Source organism: Colossoma macropomum, unplaced genomic scaffold (genome assembly GCF_904425465.1).
Source record: "Colossoma macropomum unplaced genomic scaffold, Colossoma_macropomum, whole genome shotgun sequence".
NCBI classification, from domain to species: Eukaryota; Metazoa; Chordata; class Actinopteri; order Characiformes; family Serrasalmidae; genus Colossoma; species Colossoma macropomum.
The window spans coordinates 12888473-12913631 of NW_023494807.1; the positions used below are offsets into that span (position 1 = coordinate 12888473).

The following is a 25159-nucleotide window of genomic DNA, read 5'->3' on the forward strand; positions in this document are numbered from 1 at the left end:
TGGACTTTGGACACCCGTACCATAGCTTCTTTAGCTTTGCACTGGAGCTAAGAGGCAAATATAGATAATGAGAAATGGAAGCTTAAACCAGAGATTTAAGCTTGTCAAATCAGATGTTGTAAGTTCTAAGTCAGTCATATCAGACCTTGACATCAGTGAAGCTCTTTCATGTTGTGCAACGGTTTCCTTCAGCATATGTAAAAATGTCACAAAAGCGAGATTATGCAACAGCTCAACACAGTATGTGTTTATTTAGGCATGTAGCCTGTTAGCTACTTCAGATGCTAACTGATGGGGTGTAAGGGTTAAAACGATTAGAGGTTGTGAAGTGTTTTTGAGGTTTGAGGATATTTTGAGGAGGTTATGAGTTTCGCAGTTGTTTCAGATTTCAGTAGGATTGAGGTTTGGTGTGTGTGTGTGTCCTCAATGTAGGGCGTGGAGGTTTGTAACTTTGATTAATCATATTTCCTCTGGAGACACACAGAGTTATTTAGGCCAAACCCAACCAAGATATACTCCAAAAAAATCTAGGTTCCTTCTGACACACATCGGCTTCATCTTCCATCAGTAGTTCACGCAAATGCAGTGAAAAAGGGGCTGATAAAATAGGGATGCTTTTAGCCCTGGGAGTGCAGTAGTACTTTGTTTTTTGCTTTTCCTTTTTGAAAGGTTTTGCAGTGCTGCTACCTTTTTCTTAAAGACCCAGCACAACTGCTTTTTAGGACTGTTTCACACTTGATCTTTTTTTTGGACCCAGGGCTGTTTCCCCTGAGAGGATGGTACTTTTGGCTGAGTGTGAAAGCTGCTTTTGAGTCTGGGAGTGCTCCAAAAATCTGATCATTGGTCTTCCTGTATATGGTGGTCTGATGTTCACTTCAAGGACCTGGTCCTGGTGAAAGCTATCCACTCCTGACTCAGCACATCGAGTAATGTGATTTACTAGTTAGTAGTATGGCCAAAAATGTATTTAGAAGTATAAATAAAGTTTTTGGTGGTTTCAGTATATTTTAAAGTAATTTTCAGTTTATCTTTGCAGAGAAAACCATTTTAGATGCTTAAGTAAACCTGTTTTTGTAGGTTAACAGGGGTTTATTATTCTGGGATGTCCCTTCACTGACTAATAAGAACCATTTTTAACAACCATAGTAAATCTGAAATATTTTTACTGTTCAAAATAGGAAAAAAACTAAATTGAACAATTATATAGATAAAACTGGGTCAGTTTTGCTTTCTAACGGTAGCCCTGTGGGCCTGGCAAACACTGTGCTAAATGTTGTTTCATGTCTTAATTTCTTCAGTGCTGAAATTGGCTTCTTTTGAATGTAGCTACTGTGGTATTTAAGGTGAAGTAGGAAGTTGGAATAGGAAGCTAACTTCAGGTTCATCAAATTTCTCAAGTCATTTGTCGCAATTGTGGCAAACATATGTATACTCACGCCTCTGACCATCGCCTCTGACCATCAGACACCGCTTTGGAAATATTACATTCATGCCTCAGTACCAGCTGGACCACATGGAAGTTCTTAATATATAAGTTGCTAAATTGGCCACCCTGTTAATGTAAAGTGTTGGTAGAGTGTTGGTAATTAATGCCTATTTTAGTAAACCTGCCCCAGGTTTGCTTATTAATGATCACTTCTTGATTGACTTGATTGACAGTCACTGCATCAAGTGTAACAGTCTAGTTTAGTTTTACTAATGATGCGGGGTGGAATGAGTACCGCGCTAATGTGAATTTACATATATGATACTGAGGAGAATACTGACACAGTGCGATCATCTTAAGCCTTAAGGATACTACAGAGTCTTAGCAGATGTTAAAAAGGCTAGGCATCTCACACATTCCAGTTGATTTTTGTAGATTGTTTGGTGAATCACACACGACACAATTCGAAGTACAAACAATAGTGTGTTTACAGCCTATAAATCGCTCCTTGTTATATAATAAAGCTACTGTTACTGTGGCTACAATAACTCTAGATTGTCTCTTCTAACTGTCGACTCTAACTGCCCCAAAATCTGCTAATTAGAGCCACCCAGCAAAATTCAGCCAGACTGAGAATCGAAGCTAAAATCAAATGACAAAAATGTACTTTTATGGTACAAAAACTTTCTTTCAGGTAACCCTGACCCTTGAGAAATATCTATCTGATATGAGAGTGTGGGAAGATGACCAAAAGCATGTTCTACTTAAACATATTTAGTTACATAAAAAGGCCACATTACATTTTACCCCACATTAGGTTGTACCCAGCTCCTCCCTACCTCATAAATTTATTTATGGGGAATTCTATGTGTTTTGTTTTGTTTTGGAAAATTCTACATAATTCAGTTGTTTTGAGTTTCAGTTGTTTGAGATGTAAACAGATGTAAACAGAGTTGTGGTGGTTTGATGTGAAATGGTTCACAGAGAAACTTACTGACAAATATAGCCATTTTATTTGCTGTCTAAACCCACCAGTGAATCTGCACACTTCTTTTGAGTTTTGTATGTAATATTGCTAATGATAAAATTGTGGTAAATATGGAAGATTTGTTTTCTATTTGGACTATTTTACCTTCTAACTCCCTGCATATAGCTCTCCACCATGAATGGCTCTTAAGAAATACCTTTGAGCCAAAAACCTTGTCTGAAAAGTGTCGTAGGCATCATGCAGCATATTCATATCCATTTAATGTAATAACTTTCTGTTAGGGAGAAACTCATTTTTTATGTCTATTGCATATCAGTGCACATTCTAGCAGACTTGTGTGATTACTGGTGAGAAAGAATGAACCAATTGTTGAAAGTGTAAATGTGTCTCTTCTTTCTCTTTCTTTCTTTTTATATATTTCTCTCTCTCTCTCTCTCTCTCTCTCTCACTCTCTCTCTAGATTCTGTTAGATCCTGGGGTTATTCAGGATGTTTTATCTGCTGGGAGTCACCTGCAGCTTCTGGAGCTTCTTACACTCTGCTCACAATATTTAATACAGGTACAAACAGAGCTGAACAGTTGATCATATGAAACAAGGTGATTTTCAAATTGCAACAGCTGTAATTTTAATTCTGTCTTACATTATTCAATATTTTAACAAGTTTAAGTGGAGTAATTAAACCTTATAACGCAGAGCTTGTCAACCCGCAGTCTGGCATATTAAACTCTGCGTTCAGGACGTGAACTTGGAAAAAATGGAGGTGCCTTGGAGCTTAATTTTGAGAAAATAGTAACATGTAAATCGCAAGCGCAGTATTGGTCAGAAAGTTATGGTAAAATATTTCAGCCCTGCTTACACAAAGTATGCATTTATTCACAGAAGATTTACACTGAATCCGGTTGTGATATAGTTAATAAGAAAGCCTCTGCTTAATTCGGCTTCTCGGAGTGTCCGTGTGTTTTTATGTAAACGGATGATTACATGAGCTCATGATGAGAGTGGCAAAAACTCCCACAGCTTGCTTAAAATTATGCACAAGCCTGCACTGCTGCAGGTGTGTTTTCGGAAAGGTGGCGCTGTTCCTACTTTATTATAAACATGAACCTGCATTATAAACATGAACCTGCATTATAAACATGAACCTGCCCAGCAGAGTAGTTTGCAGTGGAGTGGAAACAGGAGTCCGGGGGATTTGTTGCGTTAGAGTAGAGTTGAGTAAAGGCCTTTAAGATTGAAGCATTTATGCTGCTTGTCAAGCAGTGGAATATGCCATTCTCTCTTCATATTCTAGTATATTGGTGCAGTATAATGAACAAATGCTCCTCGTTTATTAAAAAAAGGTAATCTCAACATAATGACTTAACATTATTAATATTATATTTGATCTATTGCTGCTGTGTAATGGATTCTATAAGAACTTCACTTCTATCCATAAGTGCCCATTTTAAGTGAATGTCTTTTAATAAGCTTGAACAGTGCTGCCAGTAGATGGCAGTATGGCTTCATGCTGTGCACTTGTTGGCTGCTGAAAGTACTTGTTGCTTAACAAAGCAAGTCTTCTCCTGCTAATGCTCCTACAGTGTAGAGAGAATGGAGAAGTTCTACCACCCAGACTAAGTAAATGATTGAGAGAATGTTCCAAAGTATCCCTTGTTTCATGATTTTCGGAGTGTTTGATATGGATACATCCTGAGAGACTAAATACAATGAGTAGCAACAATCAGAATATATATATTTTTTTTTTGCCAATGAGAGCTGACGTCTTGGAACATCACAGAGATGTGTACTGTAATTATCAGAAGACTGCTGAGTTCAGTGAGAAACAGTAGGTAAATCAGTCTAATTTTCTCAGGCGAGGAGGGAGTGAAAACACTGACACAGTGGTCAAGTTTTTAAAATATTCTAAATATTTAAAATTATTATTTCATTTTTTTTTTTACAGTTGTCTTACACTTTGAATTTTTCAGTCTTAGATTTTAAATCAAAGCACTTTTTTTAGTTCTGCTGTGGTCAGTTAGCATTGGGTTAGTTGCATTTCTTTTCAAACTCTGGGCTATTTTGTGGTTTCTGGCAAAATGTACTGCCCTCTAAGGCACCATCCCTAAGAAACCTGAGCTACTCAGCATTGCTCATTATATGTAATGTTAGATAACTTGGTGTGTCTTGGGGTCTTGGGGTAACCAAATCTAGCCCTGCATAGAACCCTATGTAAATTTAATCATGTCCGAATAGGGTCACCATGTGTATTTCAGCTTCACTATGTGTATTTTAAGCATTTAATCATAAGCCTTTAGATCAAAAAGCCTATTAGATTGTGAAAATCATTCAGTCAGATGGGTCCAAACTTTTGACACTATGGCGTATATAAGGCTGTGGCTGTGTCACTGTGCAAATCGATCTCTGTGTATTTGAAACGTTTGACTCTTCATGACTATATTTGTGAGAATTATCTGAAACTCTACTGGTTGGCTGATGTGTGTGTATGTTTGTGTGTGTAGGAGTTGAGCAGTGTGAATTATCTGGAGCTCTACCGATTGGCTGATCTGTTCCACCTGCCTGTGCTGGAGGAGGCTGTAATTGGTTACCTGGTGCAGCACCTAGCGGAACTGGAGGAGGCGGAGCTCCTTCTGCTGCCACTCCGCCTCCTGCGGGAGGTGCTAAAGAGCGACCAGCTCACATCTCTCACAGAGGAGGAGATATGGCAGGTAGGAGTTTGTGTGTGTACGTGGACGTTCCTAGTGTTGTTTTGGCTTTAATTGTGTTTTCTAACTCTTCATATACTATATACTATATAAAACTGTATGTATGTGTGTGTGGAGTTGGCCCCCCTTTTTGCAGCTATAACAGGCTTTCCACAAGATTTCGGAGCGCATCTGTGGGCATGTTCAAAAGAGCGTTTGTGAGGTTAGGCACTGATGTTGGATAAGAAGGCCTGGCTCACAATCGATACTGTAATTCATCCCAAAGGTGTTCAGTTGGGTTGTGGTCAGGGCTCTGTGTGGGCCACTGGAGTTCTTTCTCACAAAATTTGTCAAACCACATCTTTATGGACTTCACTTTGTGCACAGGGGCACAGTCATGCTGGAACAGGAAGGGGCTTTCTCTGTATAACTGTTGCCACAAAGTTATACATATAATTGCCTAAAGTGTTTTATATGCTGTAGCATTAACATTACCTTTCACTGGAACTAAGGGGCCCAAACTCTGAGAAACCCCAGACCTTTATCCCTTCTCCACTAAACTTTACTGTTGGCACTATGCATACTTGTAGGTAGCATTTTCCTGGCATATTTCCTGGTGGTAGTTGTGCATGTGTGTATGCATGTGTGTGACTGTCCATTTTCCCTAATCACACCTCCTCCACCAGTTTCCCTCTGATTAACCCTCCAGCCCTCCCCCCTACTGATGAAAACACTCCTCCTCTGATGGCCCCTCGCTCTGACCCCTCCGCTGGCCAGCTCCAGCCTCATCACCGCTTGATTACACTCAGCCTCTTCCAGCACACTTCACACACACTGGGTTAATTCAGCCAACGGACGGCTGTGTGTATGTGTGTGTGTGTGTACGTGTGAACCAGACCTGCCCTGATATACCCCACCTGTCAATCTTCATCACACACGCACGCTCTGGAAATCACATTTTCTTCCTCTTTCTGTTTTTTTTTCCATTCTGCTCTCGCTCCGTCTGTGTGTGTAATTTATTCTGCTCTAAGGACGTTCTCTGATCCATCACGACCTTCACAGTCAACACACACTGCATCACACCCCTCTCTCTCTCTCTATTTCTCTGTCTTTCACCTTATCTCTTTTTACATCTTCTGATTTGTTTCATGTCCTCTTACTCTTCTTTCCTTGTCCCCTTTTTAGATCTCTCTCTCTCTCGCTCTGTTTCTTTTTTCTTTGCCATCTTTCACTTCCTCTCTCTTTCCGTCTCTAATTGTCTTCCTTGTCCATTCTTTCTCTTCCTCTTCCTTCCTTGTGCCCTTTCTCTCTTGTCGTCTCTGTCTTTCTCTTTTTCTTACTTCTTTCTCATCGCAATCTCTCTTCCTCTTTCTCTCACATTGCCTTTTTTCCTCATTTTCTGTCTTCCCCTCTTTTCCCGCTCTGTGTAAAAAAGACAAAAGGACTTGAAAGGTGTGGGTTGATTCAGAATGGATAAAGGATAAGGAAAAGAATAAGGGGAAGATAGATCCACAGCACATATTAAAGCATGACACATTACAGTCTGACATGTAGGGCCAGCCCCAATAGCATTTTACAGGCTTTGCAAACTCATTACTGTTCCAGAGCGAGTGCCTGAACACTCATAGCCCAAATCACCCTTAAAACAAAAAATAAACAAATAAGTTTCATAATATACCAAAATGTTAAGTATATTTTTGGCTGCAGTTCAGAAAATATCCAGTAGGTAGCAGCAGTGTATTAATATTCAGGCTGAAGCCCAGTTGTTCATACGCTGTATGTTGCCCTGATAGAATCCGCGATTGTTATTCTCTCATTCAAATACAGCTTTTGTGAGTCATGTTTCTAGACAGCAAAGCTGTAACAAATTAGAATTACCATTTTATTAATCACCATTGTTTTAGTTTGTCTAAGTTAGTTATTGAGTTATTTTGTTTGGCTAGAGTTCTGCTTTTATCATCGAAATCAGCAATGAGAGTGACTCAATGACTCAAAAAGCCAATTTGAGCTTAGTCTTAGCCAAGCTACAGAGAGTGGAGCAAATGATTTAAAAACCTTTAGAACTACAGGCCCATCTGAACACAAGGAGAACCACCCAGGAAGTGGCTCGGCAGGTTCCCCGTTTAGCTGGTGCAGAGCAACAAGACCACTGAAACTTGTCACTTCCACCTTTCAGAATGCGGCTCTCGGTCTGCAGCCTAAAGGGACGCAGGCTAGAATGAACTTAACTCCTAACAACTCCGCCCAGGAGTGCCCAAGGTGTTCCCCTTCTCCACTACCACCAGATCTCACAATAAACAGGTTTAAAGAGCTTCCTGGTTTTAATGTCACCCAAACCAGGACCACTAAACAGCCTCACAGTTATTGGAGACTTGTACCGAAATCAGCCCATGTGTATGTGCAGCCAGTTTCCATATATTAACAATATTAGCATGCATTTTCCATATAATAACAATAACTGTTCTAGCTAAAGGCTTTTGCTGGTGAAGTTGTATTTTGGCCAGTGGCCAGCCCTACTAGAGACTGTGTTGGGTTTTATGTGTCTGTGCTTCACTACTAGCCAAACATTCTCCATTACTGTGCTGTAATTGCCTGCCTCAGTTGATTGTGTTAAAAGCTGCTGCTGGGTGTTGCCAAACTGTGGCCGTCTTACCCCCACTCACATCTCTCTGTAGATAAATGAGTCCAGATTGCTGTCAGGTTCAATTAAGTCCCCTTTGTTCAAGATCCCTCTGCTGCCAGTGTGTGTGTGCGTGCATGGCCTTCATATACAGTTGTATGAAAACATTTAAACACCGCTGGTCTAATTGTGTTGTGTTGATTTTCTAAGTTCAAACAATTTAACTCGTCCTCTACACTGTAAAACAATATGCAGCTTTTAAACTTAAAAAAGTAGCTGAGTTAACTTGATATTTTGAGTTCACTGTAGAATAATGTGTGTTTTTTACATTTGTTAACTTATTATTTGAAGTTCAGTTAATTCAATATTACAAGTTACAAGTTACAACCCAGTCACTTCCTTAGCAAACCTTTTTGCACAATTTCTATACACTTGATAAGTTTTAAAATCTTGGAAAAAAATAAAACATGAAATATAAAATGTGCCATAACTTTTGCACAATGTTTTATATATATATATATATATATATAAAAAACATTGTGCAAAAGTTATGGCACATTTTATATTTCATGTTTTATTTTTTTCCAAGATTTTAAAACTTATCAAGTGTATAGAAATATAATGTATATTTTATTCAGTAAGCCTGTCATGATCATAAAATTTTAGGTGATGATTAATCACCATGTGAATAATGTGATGAATAATTTGTCTTTTTTTGTTCATTGTATGCATTTATTAAAGTAGAAGTATAAAGTGGCTTCCTTGCTGTTGATGCTTAGTAGCTCCCAGCTGACCACCAGCTTCAATAAGTGCCAATACCTTTGGATAGTTCCAATCACAGCTTATTGACAGCTACACCTCCTTTCAGACCCAATATTGTTGAGTTTTCTCACAGTGGAAGGATGGACAGAAACACCTGTGGATTTTCTCAGATCTGAAGCAAAAGTGGAGATTGATTTTCCCCTCTCTCTCAAAGGTGAAAGCTTTAAGCACTGTGTATCTAATGGGGACAGTTTTTGTGGCCTGCCAGGTCTTGTACGGTTTTCACCTGTCCATAGTTGTTATGTAGCTTTTCCTTTTATTTATTTCCCATCGTTCCAGTCTTCCATAAACCGCTGTTACTGTTCCATAAACTCCCTGTTTAATTTTATTTAATTAATCAACTATTTACCCATTTATTTACAGCTGAAAATACGTGCTAAAATCTCTTTTTGTTCTCTTCTCTGTTCTCACAGATTACTGAAAAAGCATTTATTAATTTATTATTAAAGATACTTTATAAAAGACTGTATCTACCAAACTAATATAGCCAACTACAAAGCCTGTAGCCTAAACTATTCAGCTACTGAAATAGGCTAAAGCGTGCTTATTTACCTAGCAACTTTATGATTCGTCCAAATTAAAAACAAGTAATGGGATGGTGCTTTTACAAGTATTTTTTATCATAGCTATGTTAGCCTATGCTGTGTGTGTGCTGCATACCTGTAATGTTACCTACATCTCAAAAGTCAAAATTGCTCTGGGCGGCATCAGCATAGTGTCTCATACAGGGGTAAACAAAGCAGTTAGTCTATGGACGAACCACAGCTGAGAACTAGTCACTACTGATTGTTTGTTCTTGCCACTGTTTCCACATTGAATATCATAACTCTTTCAAAACATTCAACCTCTTTGTCCTCATGCTAGTTATGACATGACAGGCGCAGGCTTGAGACAGTGGTGGATAGCAGTGATGAGAAAATAAGGGGGGGCATGGTTTAGAGCGTAATGATTTGAATGGCCATGATACAGTGACAGCACTCACAGAAAACAAATCAAATGTCACTATCTTCTTTCCCCATTTAATTGGGTAGGCCTGTGTACTGAATTATCAGAACAGCGCTGTTTCCACATTAAATCTCATGAATGGAGATGAAAAACCCTTCTGAAACTACCAAGGTCTGGACCTCAGTGTCCTCATAGCTAGTTAGGCTATAATTATAATAATATTATGCAATATCTTATGAGATCATCATGATATCATGCTATTTTTATTATAATTATCATTATTGTTGTTATCATTAGGAGTATTACTATTTTCTCTTTTTCGTGTTATTTCATTCTCTCTCTCTCTCTTTGTGACTCTGCAGTTGTTGGTGCGTTGGTTGGAGCATGGCTGTAGGCTTCATCATTCTGAGGAGCTTTTGCAGCACGTTCGTTTTGGGCTGATGGATTTGTCCACCCTGCAGCGTGTGTCCTGTAGCCTGCCCCTGCTGCGCTCCTGCCCCACCGCTGCCGCTCTGCTGGAGGAGGCACTGGACTACCACCGCTGCCCATTTGCCCAGCCGCTGCGGCAGACTCAAAGGACCACCCCCCGCTACCGGTCCCTCACACTCTACATCACCGGTGGGCGCAAACGTGAGGTCAGCCGTGTCAGAGAGTTGCGCTTTTTTAACCCCGCCCCTCAAGAACATCTGCGCCAGGTGGGGGGCGGAGCCAACTGGAGTGAGCTGGCGCCAATGCCGGCAGGGCGGAGCCACCACTGTGTGGCGGTGATGGGTAACTTCCTCTTTGTGGCGGGTGGCGAGGTGGAGCACGTCAACGGCCGCACATGTGCTGTGCGGAGTGTGTGCCGTTATGACCCACGAGCAAACCGCTGGACAGACGTGGCGCCTATGAAGGCATGCCGTGAGCACTTTGTGCTAGCCGCCCTGGGGCAGTTCCTTTACGCAGTTGGGGGCAGGAACGAGCTGAGGCAGGTGCTGCCCAGTGTGGAACGCTACTGCCCCCGCAGGAACAAATGGAGCTACGTCCAGTCATTTGACCGGTCACTCTCCTGCCACGCTGGGTGTGTGGCAGACGACCTGCTGTGGATATCAGGTACGCAGTGTGCGGGTATATACACTTTAAGCTACACCCATTACTGACACAGGTGTTCAATTATGCACACTTAGCTTGTTTAATCTCCATAGAAAATCGTTGACAATTGAATGGGATGCTGGAACAGCTGCACATGAGCCTATGAGCCTAAGCTCACCGTGCTTAATGTCAGGCGTCGTCTAGAGGGGTATAAAGCCCCCCAGCATTTGGGCTGTGGAGCAGTGGAACTGCATTCTCTGGAGAGATGGAGTTCTATCCGATACCTTTGGGATGAGCAGGAGTGGTGTTTGTGATCCATAAGTAATCATCCAACATTAGTAACTAGTATCCTACTGATGCTGTTGTGGCTAAATGCAATCAAATCCTCACAGCAATGTTCCTACACCTAGTGTAAAGCTTTCCCAGAAGAGTAGAGGCTGTCACTGCAGCAAAAGGGGAACAAATAACCTATTAATACCCTTTATTTCAGAAGAAATGTTGAATAATATCGCATTGTGTATGCAAACTGGGCGTTTTAAGTTTACCTTCAAATCAAAGATATTGTAATGTATAAATGCTTTATTAAACTTAAATTTGAGTCACTTGAGTAGCACATACAAGTATATCGCTTACATTACAGAAAGGTTATCCAAAGTGTGTTACTTATGTAACACTAAAAATATAACAGATATAATGAACAAAAGATAACAGGCTTAGACGTTAAGAAAATGCTTAAAACGTACTCGTTCTTCGGGTTTTATGAAGAGCACAGGAAAATAGGAATGATTTTATAATGCTAAGAAAAAAGGCTAAATAATGCTTCACCATGTTTGGTTCTTAGCTTGCAAATTTCCTCAAAGAAATGTGATCGGTGATACACTTCTAATGTTAGCTACTGGTTTTCACTGGTAACAGTGACTGATTTTCATAGATCTGTTGCTCATTGTTACTCTGATAGGTCTCTAACGGTAGTCATCAGTTATTTTTGCTTAATCTAAATACTTTTGTCCAATGACAGGCTGTTTCCCCCCTTTTTCTCAATTTAAATATTTGCTATATATTAATGATAATATTAAAGAAAAAACCTTATTCTCTGCTCATATTGCTCTTATGTTATTTTTGGCTATCTGGTGTCGACCAGAGGAGGATGGATTCCCCTTTTCAGTCTTGGTTCCTTTCAAGGTTTCTTGCTCTTGCTCTTAGGGAGTTTTTCCTTGCCACTGTCGCCATCGGCTTGCTCATGGAGGCTTGAACCCGGATCTTTCTGTAAAGCTGCTTTGTGACAATGGCTGTTGTAAAAAGCGCTATATAAAATCTGTCTTGACTTTGACTTGAAACGTAATTGTAATGTGCGAAATAACATCTGATCTTTCTTAAAATCTGTGTGGCTGTAGGTGTTTGTGATTGATTAATTGATTGGTAAGTTGTTTATCCTGGCTGTGATAAGAACAGTTTTCTGTCTTCTGTCTAGGTGGCGTCACAAACACAGCGCAGTACCAGAACAGACTGATGGTGTACGACCCAGAACAGGTAAACAGTGAGAATGTCTGTCTGTGATCCTTTTCATAATTTGTGGTAAATTGTATATATGTGTGTGTGTGTGTGTGTGTGTGTGTGTGTGTGTGTGTGTGTGTGTGCTTTGTTTGTGTGAAAAAAAGCTGTCCCATGACAGTTTTACCACTAAATTTTCACCATCTTAAATTTAGTCAGTCATCCAAGACATGTTTGGTGTCTGAAATTTCCTTCTTTAGTTTGGCACTGGAACTGTGAGGCAAACGTAGCTAACTAGTAATGGAAGCTTATATATTGTAAAAATTAGCATGATGCTAAACTGCATGCCTAAATCTTCACACACTTAACTCATACCGTGTTGGATTTTTTAAGTAATTTCATGGTGCTTGAAAGCTTGTATACCCTTGAGAATTTTTTATATTTCTGCATAAACTTGACCTAAAACTTCATCAGATATTTACACAAGTCCAAATTAAACAAATGAGACAAAAATATTAGACTTGGTCATTTATTTATTGAGAAAAATGATCCAATATTGCGTATGTGAACCTTTAGGATTAGCAGATAATTTGAAGGTGAAATTAGAGTCAGGTGTTTTCAATCAATGGGATGCCAATCAGGTGTGAGTAACCACTTTTTATTTGAAGAATAGGGATCTAACACAGTCTGATCTCCACAACACACGTTTGTGGAATTGTGGTTATTGGATCATTTTCCTCAATAAATAAATTGACCAAGTCTTTTGTTTTTGTGTCATTCGTTTAATTCGGTTCTCTTTATCTACTATTAGGACGATTAGGGAAGTTTTAGGTCAAATTTATGCAGAAATATAGAAAATTCGAAATGGTTCACAGACTATCAAGCACCACTGTAGTTGCTTATGTGGATTGTGAGATACAGGTATCTATAAAATGGACAAAAGTATGTCACATCGCTACAAACAGTATTGGAAGCAGTCTTGAAACCTGATCTTTTAACTGTAATTTTGTCCACATTTTCAGAGAGAGGAGTAGAGATAGAAAACAGAAGCTATGGAGAGATAGAGAAAAAGAACAAGAGTCAGAGTGAAAAGGAGAGGGAGGGGTAAAGAGAGAGACAGGCAGGGACAGAAAGAAAGCAAAAAGAAAAAGGGATGGAGATACAGGTGATACGGCAAAAATATTGCGATACTTTACAAAATTTTCTCGATGAACAACATGTCACCATTTTTCTTTTTTTCAGACATCTGATCAGAGAAAAAAAACAAGTAGTGCTACATTTTAAAAAATACTATCAAAAACTGTAAATACAAAGTTTTTTTATTCGGAGAGAGAGAGAGAGAGAGAGGATTAAATACAGAAAGAGAGAGGGAGACAGAAAAGTGAGAGCGAGATAAGGGGCATAGAGGTAGACTATGGAGAGAGAAAGAAATGGAAAGAGAAAGAAAGACAGAGAGAGAGAGAACAGAGTAGAGATAGAAAAAAGAAAGAAAAAGAAATGAAGACAGAGAACTATGGAGAGATAGAGATATAATGAGATAGAAAGAACAAGAGCCAGAGAGAGAGAGGAAAGCAGAGAAAGAGAAGGATAAACTCATTGGTATTCACAGTAGCTCCACATTCACCTGCCAGTAACACCAGCCCCCCACACAGCCCCCAACAGATGGTCACGCTCACGCACTCTCTCTCTGTCTCTCTCTCTTTTATTCACACACACACACACAGTTTCAGTTACAGTGCTCACACACCGCAGGAATACAGATTGGCCTCTGTTGAGTGCAGGACGCACTAGTACAGTGGGCGCTCATGTCAATATGAGGAAACAGTATTAACACTCAGGGACGTCCAGTCTCATGTTTGTTCTTTATAAATCTCTGACCTTGCAAGTTGATTTGATTATGATTCTTTAGGAAATTATTTGGTGCATCAAGAAATCTCAAATTTCACCATGATTGATGGTGGATGGATTCATTAGATTAGATTTCAAATATGTACTAAATACTAGAACAAAATACTAGATGAACGATTCGCACAATAAAAGACAATAAAAACAGTACAGCAAGCTTTTTTGCATTTTGTGTATGAAAATAGGCAGAGAATTAGATTTTGGGCAAAAATTAGCGCATACTTTAGTAAATGTTATTCTAATCTGCAATCAGCTTTAACATGCTAAAATGCAAGTAGTTGGATCATCATCTTCAGGTCGATGTATTTTTACACCCCTGTCGTTTAGCATTGTTGTTTCATTCCTTGCCTCTTTCATTTAATTTCTTCCCCCAGATGAGTCTGTTGCTGCTCGATTGCTAAAATATACTACATATTGTTTTGCATGTTATTCTATGTTTTATGTAAGCTGTTCGGTATTTGCAGACACTTTACCTATTCATTATTCGTTATGCAGATAATTGATACTTGACTGAATGACTTCTGCCTGAGCTTGTTCAGTACTGCATTTTTATGTGGAGTACATATTTTTAATTTATTTAATTTTTAAAAATATATAAAAATTATACATTTTTAAACTTTTGCAAATAAAACAGCTTTGATATACATGTAAAAGGCTACTTTTCCACTGTAGTGCATATTATACAACTGTTAGCTCTATCAACACAGTAGCAAACACCTCAAGTGTTCTATGGCTTCTATGCAAGATAAAGAAAAAAGTCAAGCAAAGAAGCCTTGTATAAAATGTGCTTTAATGTTGACTTTCCTTACAGCAAAAAAGGAGCAGCATTTCACAGCCCATATTGTTCAGTCAATTATATTTCAGATAATTCTAGTTTGTTTAGATGTTCCATCATCGCAGCTGCTGATCGGAAAGCTTACTTAGGGGTAGCGACAGGTTCAGAATTAGCTCTGTAGATCTGATCAAAACAGCCTGCAGGTCAGATGTTGTCTTAAAGTATCCATTTTCTGTTTTTATATGTATTAAAGTAGAAGCTTTGTAATGGTCAGCTGTAGCCTAAAGGGAGTCATTACACAGCAACCGCTGATCAGCTGAATTATAACATTATTGTGGAAAAAATGTGTTGTTATCACTAATAACATTGCTCCTCTACCAATCCAGATTGTGCCGTTGGAACTGTTATAATATTATGGTGAATAAAACAATCAATCTTGCGTTCTATTGCTTAAATAGAGTTCTCTCTCTGTGTGTGAAAGAATCAGTGGTTGGTGCGCAGCCCCATGCTGCAGCGGAGAGTGTATCATGTGATGGCTGCGGTGCAGAGGCAGCTGTATGTGCTGGGAGGAAATGACCTGGACTTCAATAATGACCGCATCCTCGTTCGGCATATAGATTCCTATAGTATAGACCTGGACCAGTGGACACGCTGCACCTTCAGCTTACTGACCGGTCAGCACACGTTCACCACACACCGCACACTGCGGCTGCAGCCTCCTGACTGTTTAGCACACACAACACACACACACCCATCGGGCCGAGCCAGGCCCAATGCTGCGAGTGTGCAAAAAGGGGTGATACCACTAAATTTTAAACTTTTTTGATTTTTCAACATTTCAATTTACTTGTGCCGTTACAAATAGCTAGATTATTTTTGCGCTATTTTTGCACTTTTGTCAGAGGTCGGGTAACTATAGTATATTGGTATACATCCATCCTTTTTGTTGGTTAGATAAAACTGTTTGGTGGGCAGACCACTTGATCTGACCGCTCACATGTGCGAAGTATTTTATCAGTTCAGCTTAAGAAACTAGGCCCTTTTCCTAAACAATGATTATCTAATCAGAACCTAGCTGACAACAATATGCCGCAGCAGTCTGTGGGGAATTTAAACATCACATACTCTAATCACCAAATTTTACTTGTTTTCTAAATCGGAGACAAGAGGAAAGACTGGATTTAAACACAGTTAAACTCATCAGAAATTCAAAGTATGTTACTAAATTAGCTTTCTAAATCTGGCTGGTAAACAAAACATATCTTGTTAATTGATTTTGTCATGAATCACCCTCACTATTTGAAACAGTAGGATGTTTCACTCAAATGATCACCAGCCTTGTCAGAATATGCCCCCTTAATTCATTCTGTCCTGGCGACAGCCCCGAGTCCAGCTGTGTGACTATAGATGAACTTGGCCAGTACCTCATATTGTGACATTGTTATATATGATTGCATGGTAGTGAACCTTTTTAAGATAAAGTTAACTTCAGCACAACTATTAAAAAATATCTTTGAATTGAAGCTGAAATTAAAATGGCTATTGTGTGTGTGAGTGTATAATAATGTGTTGATGTGTATTTATTTCGGGGAAAAACTGCTTAACCTCTCTGGTTATACATACACAGGTCAAAATGAGGCTGGTGTGGCCGTCCATGACGATAGGATATATGTGGTTGGTGGATATTCAATTTGGACTAATGAACCCTTGGCCTGCATTCAGGTCAGTAATTTTATATGAATTATTTAGCACTTTCAGGTCAGAAAGAAAAAACATCCTTAACCTTTTTTATTTATTTATTTTTCCTGACAACAAAAAAGTCATCATGTAACTATGTACTTGAATTTATTAGTTGTTATGCAGTGAAAAAAACGAATAACTCCACAGCAGGGTGTCAAACTGGGTTTCTCCTGGGCCAAAGCACTGCAGGGTTCAATGTTCTGCCTCATTAGACACATCTGATTCAACTCCTTAGCTAATAACCAAAACCTTCATGAGTTGAATTCACCCCAGATGTAAAGATCAGTGAATGCACTTATGCTTAAAATAACATAATAAAGGGGTAATTAATGCACTGATGAAATAATGAGGTAAATGGGTAAATAAATGCACATTTGGAGTAAATAATGTGGTAAAGGTATAATTAGTGCACTTATGCAATATATAATATGATGAGAGTATAGTTTATGAAGTAAATAGCATGGTAATGTTGTAATTAATACAAGTATGGAGTAAATATTGTAAAGGGGTAATAAAGGTATATATGGAGTAAATAGCATGAAAAGTAACCTAGTAAGTACACTTAGGAGTAAACAATGTAGTAAATATGTAATTAATGTACTTATGGAGTAAATGGTATGGTAAAGGCTTAATTAATGCATGTATGAAGTAAATAATATAGTAAATATGTAAGTAGTGCACTTACAGGTTAACTAATGAAGTGAATAATGTGATCAAGTCGTACATTATACTCTTAACGGGTGAATAATGTGGTAAAAGTATAACAAGTGCATTTATTGATGTATTAAATTGCACTTATGGAATAAATAATGTGGTTTTGGGTAATTAGTGCACTTACAGTAAACATCATTTAGTAAAAATATGTTTAGTGGACTTATGGAGTAAATACAGTAGTAAAGGTGTAGTTAGTGTGCTTATGGAATAAATAACACGGTTTGATGTAAATAGTTAACTAATAATGTCAATCATTTAGTAAAGGTGTAGTTAATGCACTTATGGAGTAAATAATGCGATAAAGGTTTAATTAATGCACTTAAGGTCTAATTAATGCAGTATAGGAGTAAAAAATGAGGGTAATTAATGTACTTGTAGAGTAAATAATGCAGTTAAGGGATAAATAATATGATAAAGGGGTAACTGATGTGTTTGTGTGATTGACAGGTGCTGGATGTGAGCACTAAAGGAAAAGAGGAAGTGTTTTATGGGCCGACTCTTCCTTTCGCCTCTAACGGAATAGCGACATGCTTTTTACCTGCCCCGTATTTCACCTGCCCCAACCTGCAGACTCTACAGATGCCCCACCACCGTATAGGAACACTCTAATGTGCTTCAGACTCACACTACACACATACAAAACACACACAACACGAATGCAAATAAACATCTTCACATGGACCAAGAATAGACTCCTATGAACTTTTGGAGTTGCACTTGGTCCAGTTTAAAACATGATGCGCAAACTGAACAGATTGGGAGATTAACTGTGTAACTGGTCTGAAGTGTTGGTACTGATAGATTGTTAATGGAGGGAACCTGAGGGCACACAGATGTGATAAAAAACAGCATGTAGTCTGTCATTATTTAACAAACCTTTGTGTCCATTTAAAGGAATAGTTTGGCAAAACATTTATACAATTTTCCACTTACCCTAGATGTAGTCGATCAGTTAAGACATGTCTGGAGTCCAAATTTTACTTCTTTAGTTTAGAGCTGAAGCAGTGAGGCTAACATTGCTAACACACACTAGAACACAATAGTCACCCAAATACCCCTAACTGCTTCTGCAAAATATATTACCATACATCTTTCTGCCTACTCAAACTGTGTTCAGATTAAGATTAAGATTAAGCACAGCCACTTTAGACATCAGGGTCTGTATTCACAAACCACCTCAGAAATATTCGTGTGACTTAGAATCAGTATTTGTGACAATGAAGATCATAAACATAGAGGAATCTGATCCAAAAATCAGCACTGCTTTGTGTTTACAGACCTGGTGTTTTTGAAATGGCTGTACATAGAAGTTTTAGAAGTATAAGTTTTCTTCATTTTTACAGCTCGCAGTAAGTCTCTCACAGCAACTACATCAACAAGTCTGTGCAACAATAATGAAGACTTGGATGTGGTTTGAGCAGAGAGAGAGAAGCTTTAGTGATTTTTTACAGAAACAGTTTGGGCTATTTGGGTGATTATTGATTAACTGTTATTGAGTTGTAGTGTTTGTTAGCAATGCTAGCCTTGTAGCTCCAGTTCTAAACTACAGAAGCAAAATTTGGACTCTAAACATGTCCTGATCTACTACAGCTGGGTAAGTGGAAAATGGGGTAAGTTTGTTTTTTGGGCTGAATTATTATTTAAAAAAGAACACTTTTTGTTCATTTTATGTAAACAGTGAGGTATCATATTAAACAAAGACCATCTAATTAGACAGCTTTTGTCAGAGTTATATTGTGTTATTTTGGCCAAAATATGACATCAGCTCAAAAATAGACACAATTAATTCAACTTCATTCCAAATTCATATTACAAAACTCAAGTCTTATGTTATGACACAAAATCTTTTTAAATAGAGATGACGTAAAAATATCTTTCAGTAATTATTAAGTCGAGTCAAAGTTTATTTATATAGCGCTTTTACAACAGTCGTTGTCACAAAGCAGCTTTACATAAAAATCTGGATTCAAGCCCCATGAGCAAACCAATGGCAACAGTGGCAAGGAAAACTCCCTAAGAGCAAGAAGAAGCAACCTTGAGAGGAACCGAGACTCAAAAGGGGAACCCATCCTCCTCTGCTTGACACCAGATATAATTTTTGGGAGTGTAAGGATTTGTCATCTGTTCCAAAGATGGATTCAGTACAAACTGGAGTTGCTGCAAAACTCCAAATTAACATCAAAAGACTGCCAAGTCAAGTGCCAGCAAATGTTCTTACCACAGATGTAGGTGATCAGCCAAGACACGTTTGGCGTGTAAAGCTTGCTTCTTTAGTTTTGTACTGGAGCTAATGTGGTTAACAGCTAATAGAAGCATATAGCCCATTAATTAGCATTGTGTAAACTGCAGTAATAAATCACAGCACTTAATTCAAACTACACGGAGTTGTTAAAGGATCCATATCCTGCATTTGTTTTGTGTGGGTGTGCATTTGATGCTTATGTAAAATGTAAATACAATTTCCTGACTTTTCTTTATCTTCTAGAACTACACAGGCTATTTTTGTTACTATGCATTTAGGACTAATATATGTAAATGAGATCTATTCTGACTGTCTGTCCTGTATTGTGCCTTGTTCCAAAAGCAGTTGAGAATGAAACGCTTCTTGTAACTTCAGTGTGAATGGGTGGAGTTAAACTGCTGTAGCCTGAATAGGCGGATGTACGTTTTCGTTTTTGTGACATCAGACCACAAAGAATTCAAAACGGGATGCTTTTTCGCTTTTGCAGTTCAGTTTTCATACATGGACTGTATGGACTGCGGAGTGAACAGTACACTTTTTGAAACTTTAGTAATGTTTACATAAAACATTAAGCTCATTTCAAAGAAGTGGAGAAGTGAATTTATTCATTTCCAGGTTATGGCCCTTTTTAGTAATCACATATAGACCTGCTTATGTAGTTTCTGACTCTGTATGACACTGTTATCTATAAAAAAATGCTGCATACCAAAAACAGTAGTAGCAGCTGTCTTGAAGCCTGAATTGAACAGATTTAGCTACATTAGCCTCATAACTCTAGTACAAAACTAAAGAAGCAGCTTCAGACACCAAACCTGTCTTGGCTGAGGGGCTACATTTGGGGTAAGGGGTAAACCAGATGTTTGCCCAAAATATTCCTTTAATGGAGAGGAGCATGAATCTGTCCAGTGTGACTCTACGGTCAAGGTCATTTTACCTTGTGTCTGCAGTGTGTGCATCTCAGAACCGTCATCTATACTCGACTCTAACATTTAGTCTCTCCTGTTGCTTTTGCATCTTCTGGAACCCTGAAAATGCCAGAGATGGTTAAACTCTCCATAACTGCTGTTCATCTCTGGTTCGGTGTGAGTCTACAGACAGAGGGTTTTGTATTAAAACTCAGGACTACTGCCGTGTACCTGAATGTTTCTGATCATAACTGAGCTACTGCATACAAACACACTATATATAATTCTGAACATGTCGAAACTGCCATGTGGAATGTTTTAATACTTCTGTTTTAATACTAAAATGGTCCGGTCCCACACCAGCCCATTGCTTGTAGCCCTGGGACTGAAAAACAGTAAAGCCATGGGTTGATGTTTCTTTTCCTAGCTTATTTCAATAAATTCAACAGTTATGCAATTGTGCAATACATATGGCTGTTCTGTGTTCTTTAATCAGTTACCTTTACAAAAACCACATCCATGCACTTTTGGTTTGTTACTTATATGCTACCTGCAGCATAAACCAGCTATTTGCTAAGCTTCAACTCTCAGCTTCATGCTGACCAGTATCTTCCTTGTTGAGCAGATTTTTTTTTTCAAAAAAATTAGTTTTCTTTTTTGGACCAATATGGAAAGTACAAATTCAAAGTCTTTAAGTACAGTCATCACAACAAAGAGACACAATGTGTAGGCCTTTGGCAATATTCCCCAGGTGATAAGGGTAGGAAAAGGGTAGGTCCCAGCAGGAATACTGGGCTTCCAAAAATTTCATACACAAGCCCCTTTCATACTCTTACATACTCTTGAGTAACATGCATATAAATGTACCATATGTAATGTAGTGGTGGAATAATGGAGATATTCCGATTTAATCACCATAACTTTCAGGGTTTTTTTTTCATTTCAATGATCGAAAAAACAGGACATCTTAACACATAACCAGGGTATGTTAAACACAAAGTTTGCAGTAGGACATTTGATTTTGTTTTCTCCATTCAGTTGCATCAATTCCATTTGACAACCACAGTTACTACAGCACAAGCCTCTGTACTATTAACAGCTCCAGTAAATCATAACCCACTTTAATCCCCTGTCTCTTCAGGACCCTTGGGATGTTCTAATTGCCCCAACCCCCATTACCCTCACCCCTTGCTCTGGAGCTACGAGGCTACCATGACATGTTTGCTACATAGCTAACAAGTAATGGAAGCGAATGGATGGGGTATTAGCACTTCCAAGCTGCATGCCTGTGTGACTAACTGTTATCTGTAAAAACGAACAAAAGTACAAATAAAATTCAGGATTCAAATAGCTTCTACTATTGTTTTAAGCTATGTGACATGTCTTGACTGATTGTCTATATTTGGGTTTATTTTTTCCCCCCATATTATTCCATTAATTCAAAACAACACCTGATTAAACTAATCAATGCACATAGATTAGCTGTGTATTATGTATTAAATTTGGGTTTAAATTGAACTGCAGTGAAATATTTCTCCAAAAGTAGTCAGTGATGAGTGCTGTACACTTCCAGTAATGCAACCATGTTCAATTCCATATTTTATTTAGCAAGATAGAAATAGACACAGAACATGAAAATCACAATGAACACATGTACAGTATTTACATACAGGATCGATAGAGCTGATGTTAGAGTGTTCAGTCTTCTTCCAGACTGACCAACTCAGCCTGACCAGCTTCTCCCAGCAGGCCCAAAAGAGACTTATAGGCATTCCTGACAGAGAAAGAGAATGAGAGAGAGAGGCTTGCTATATGGTTAAAGTGATTATGGTGATTTTAAAACAGTTTTTTACAACTGTATTTTTTGTTACATATCCTATGTTTCTAGTTTTGTTTTTAACTTCTGACTGTAAAGCACTGAATTCTTATTTGTGCGAAAGATACTCTAGCAATAAATAATAGTAATAATCATTAGTAGCAGCAGGATTACCTGAGAGAAATGTTCCTCCCCAGTCCTCTCTTCTGCTCTGTGTTTCGCAGACTCAGAGACAGAAGAGGAATCAGACTGGACACAGTGGACGGACTGAGGATGGCTACTGTCTCCAGTACACTGTACACCTGCAGGTCATACACACCTTCGTTCTCCTCCACAAACGTTCTACACAACACACAGACACAAAAACACAGCCCACTCAGATGTAATCAAACCAGGGAGTGCACGAAACAGAAAAACAGAATAACAAATATTCTGTGAGTATTTCAGTAAAAACTAATCATAGGACAGTATGAATAAGTGGTGCAGCATGTTAGTGAGTATGTTACCGGAGAACTGTGATGATCTGCTCACACGGCTGATCTCTCGCTGCAGACAAACATCTCTCCACAATCAGCTGCAAACAGTCCGCACTCAGCCTCTTCACTGTAACAACCACACAGTGATGCTACAGTTTAGTGTTTACACACAACACTGCTGTTTGATCAGTTATATGATCTATGTACAGTCATATGACACCCAGTCAAACATTATAATGAAGTGAAAATTTACAAGGAACAAGCTTAAATATGGCATTTCTGCACAATTTCTATATATTTAACATACTGGAAAGAAATTTAAGGCCACATTTTATGTTTATCTTTCCCCTAATATGTTAAATTCAGCAAATAAACAAGAACTATGTATTAAAATGTGCAGTAATATGTTCTCTGTAAGGATGTGTAAACATATTTTTAACAAAAAACAACAAAACATGTCATCTGAGCAAGTGTTTTAAACCATTCACAGACTGCAGTGCCTCTGGCAAAGTAGAGAAAGACACAAATGTATCCCTGGCCATATTTAAATGTGTATTCTGTAAATTATCCCCCTCACTGGTGTTCACGTGCCAGATATAGGCTAGTCCTAATTATGACAATCACCTGATTGATACTGTTGGAGCTGTTCACAATTATTTGAGCTGACCAAATTATTGTGCTGACCAAGTATTATACACAGTTTCATAATCATATGTTTACGTCACAACAAACACAATGTTAAATGGGTGCGTTTTCATCACTTGGATTGCATGTAAATAAAAGAAAGCAGAAAACGCTTTAATTGAGACACATCACAGGTCAAAATACAGCAAGATGGTAATGTTGGTAAGGCAGTAAGAGAGACAATCAACCAGTTTTGCTGACTGTACTTTAATAGCTGCATACAAAGAGTTCAAACTATTAATCCCAATTATTTATATGGAAATTAACAGTCAGCTAAAATTTCACTGGGTATTCCCACCTTGGGGTTCGTTGACGAGCATCAGACAACGCAGTGCAGGTGGCAGTGTTATGGTGAGTAGGTCAGGATCAGTGTCATTATTTCGCCTCAGCAGCTCCAACAGGAAGGACAGCACTGCGGCCAGTCGAGGAGGAGGGGCATGGCCTTTAAACTGGAGGAAATTATCCCTACAGAATCACCAGACAGAAACCAGACAGACATAAGAGTGACAGGTATAGGAACAGGCTTTGCATAATCATATGTGATATCACTCCAAGTACTGAGTTTGTGAGATAGACAGAAAGACAGACACAAGACTCAGCAGTGTGCTTGGGGTTGTTATCCTGCTGAAGAATTCTTTCCAGTCAAATGTTTTCTAGAGAGTATCGCATAATATACTAAAATGCATTTGCACAAGCCGCTTTAAAGATAGAACACATTTGTAGGACACTGTGATTTGTAAATTAGTAATGTGTACTACCTGAGCACCTGTAAAATTGTCCTCCTTAACACTGCCCCTCGGGGAGTGGGCGTGGCTTCACAACCAGCCAACAACACAGGATGATTGGCCACTGATCCAGAGGTGGGCGTGGCTGAGAGGAAGCGGCTCATGTATTGGGCGATAACGTTACGGAGCTGCTGCCTCAAATACACACCCTGAGTCTGGGACACACTTGCCGCTACAGAGAGACCCTACAGAAAACACACACATCCTTAGTACGTGGATACAGACAAACCCTGCAACAAACACACAAACCTACAGAAACAGCCTACATACACCCTGCTTGACTTTGATTTAACCATGACCAAAGTCTGATCAATGATGAGTTCAATAACTAGAGCATTTCTTTGTGTTACATGTTTATGTTGTCCATTTTTGTCCAACATCGCGATACTTATATCATCGTCATGCAAAAAGCCTTGTACCTCCATTTGTCATTTTTCACTTTATTTTTCACTTTTTTCACAATTTAATACTCCAGTTACCCTTCGCATTGTGTTAAAATTTTACGATAAATGGACCAAATGAATCGGCCTAAAATCACTGGGGAAAAAATATTGTTACATGAACTTCGCTACAAGTTTTTTCTTTTCCTGTAAAGTTACTATTTTAGAGATACAAGTTTTTATCTGACAACAATATAAAAACTAGCTAGCTAGCTAGCGACTAGTTACCAATGAAGCAAATATAAGTTCTTTGAATTTATGAAAAACACTGAAATCAGGGCCTGACAACTATAATAACGTCTTTGCTTTTTTTATAAAATGTACACTTTCATAGTTTATATGAGACTGAAAGCTCAAAAAACATTCAGCATTCTGTCCAGACACACTACACTGGTGGATGCACCAAAAATCTTCCATATAGAGACAGAATAAAAATGTGCACCGATACTAGCACTGAAATGTAGTATGGGTTTTGCCGATAGGGATGCTGATACCTTTCTGATGCGAATGCCAGTAGACGGAGCTTAACAACACATCGGTGGTGGCAGCAGTAACAATGCTCATGGCAAAATCTGTAATTCCAGTACTTTGTGGAAAGGCAATAGTAGTGGGTGATAAACCGTTTGGAAACA

At 38.6% G+C, this 25159-nt stretch overlaps 2 protein-coding genes across 2 annotated transcripts in view; one reads left to right on the plus strand and one right to left on the minus strand.

Annotated features, from left to right (window-relative positions):
• The window catches only part of klhl32 (kelch-like family member 32), a 36991-nt gene extending 16841 nt beyond the window's left edge, over nt 1-20150 (plus strand). The window contains exons 6-12 of the mRNA XM_036556741.1: nt 2875-2973; nt 4914-5120; nt 9846-10575; nt 12026-12084; nt 15207-15399; nt 16353-16447; nt 17627-20150. Of these exons, the coding sequence (XP_036412634.1) occupies nt 2875-2973; nt 4914-5120; nt 9846-10575; nt 12026-12084; nt 15207-15399; nt 16353-16447; nt 17627-17788 (1545 nt within the window). The 3' untranslated portion in view covers nt 17789-20150. The remainder of the gene's footprint in view (nt 1-2874; nt 2974-4913; nt 5121-9845; nt 10576-12025; nt 12085-15206; nt 15400-16352; nt 16448-17626) is intronic.
• A 1836-nt stretch (nt 20151-21986) lies between these two features.
• mms22l (MMS22-like, DNA repair protein) overlaps nt 21987-25159 on the minus strand; it is a 45819-nt gene continuing 42646 nt past the window's right edge. The window contains exons 21-25 of the mRNA XM_036556740.1: nt 24061-24272; nt 23601-23767; nt 22649-22745; nt 22317-22484; nt 21987-22100 (exon numbers count right to left, since the gene is read on the minus strand). Coding sequence (XP_036412633.1) covers nt 22025-22100; nt 22317-22484; nt 22649-22745; nt 23601-23767; nt 24061-24272 — 720 coding nt within the window. The 3' untranslated portion in view covers nt 21987-22024. The remainder of the gene's footprint in view (nt 22101-22316; nt 22485-22648; nt 22746-23600; nt 23768-24060; nt 24273-25159) is intronic.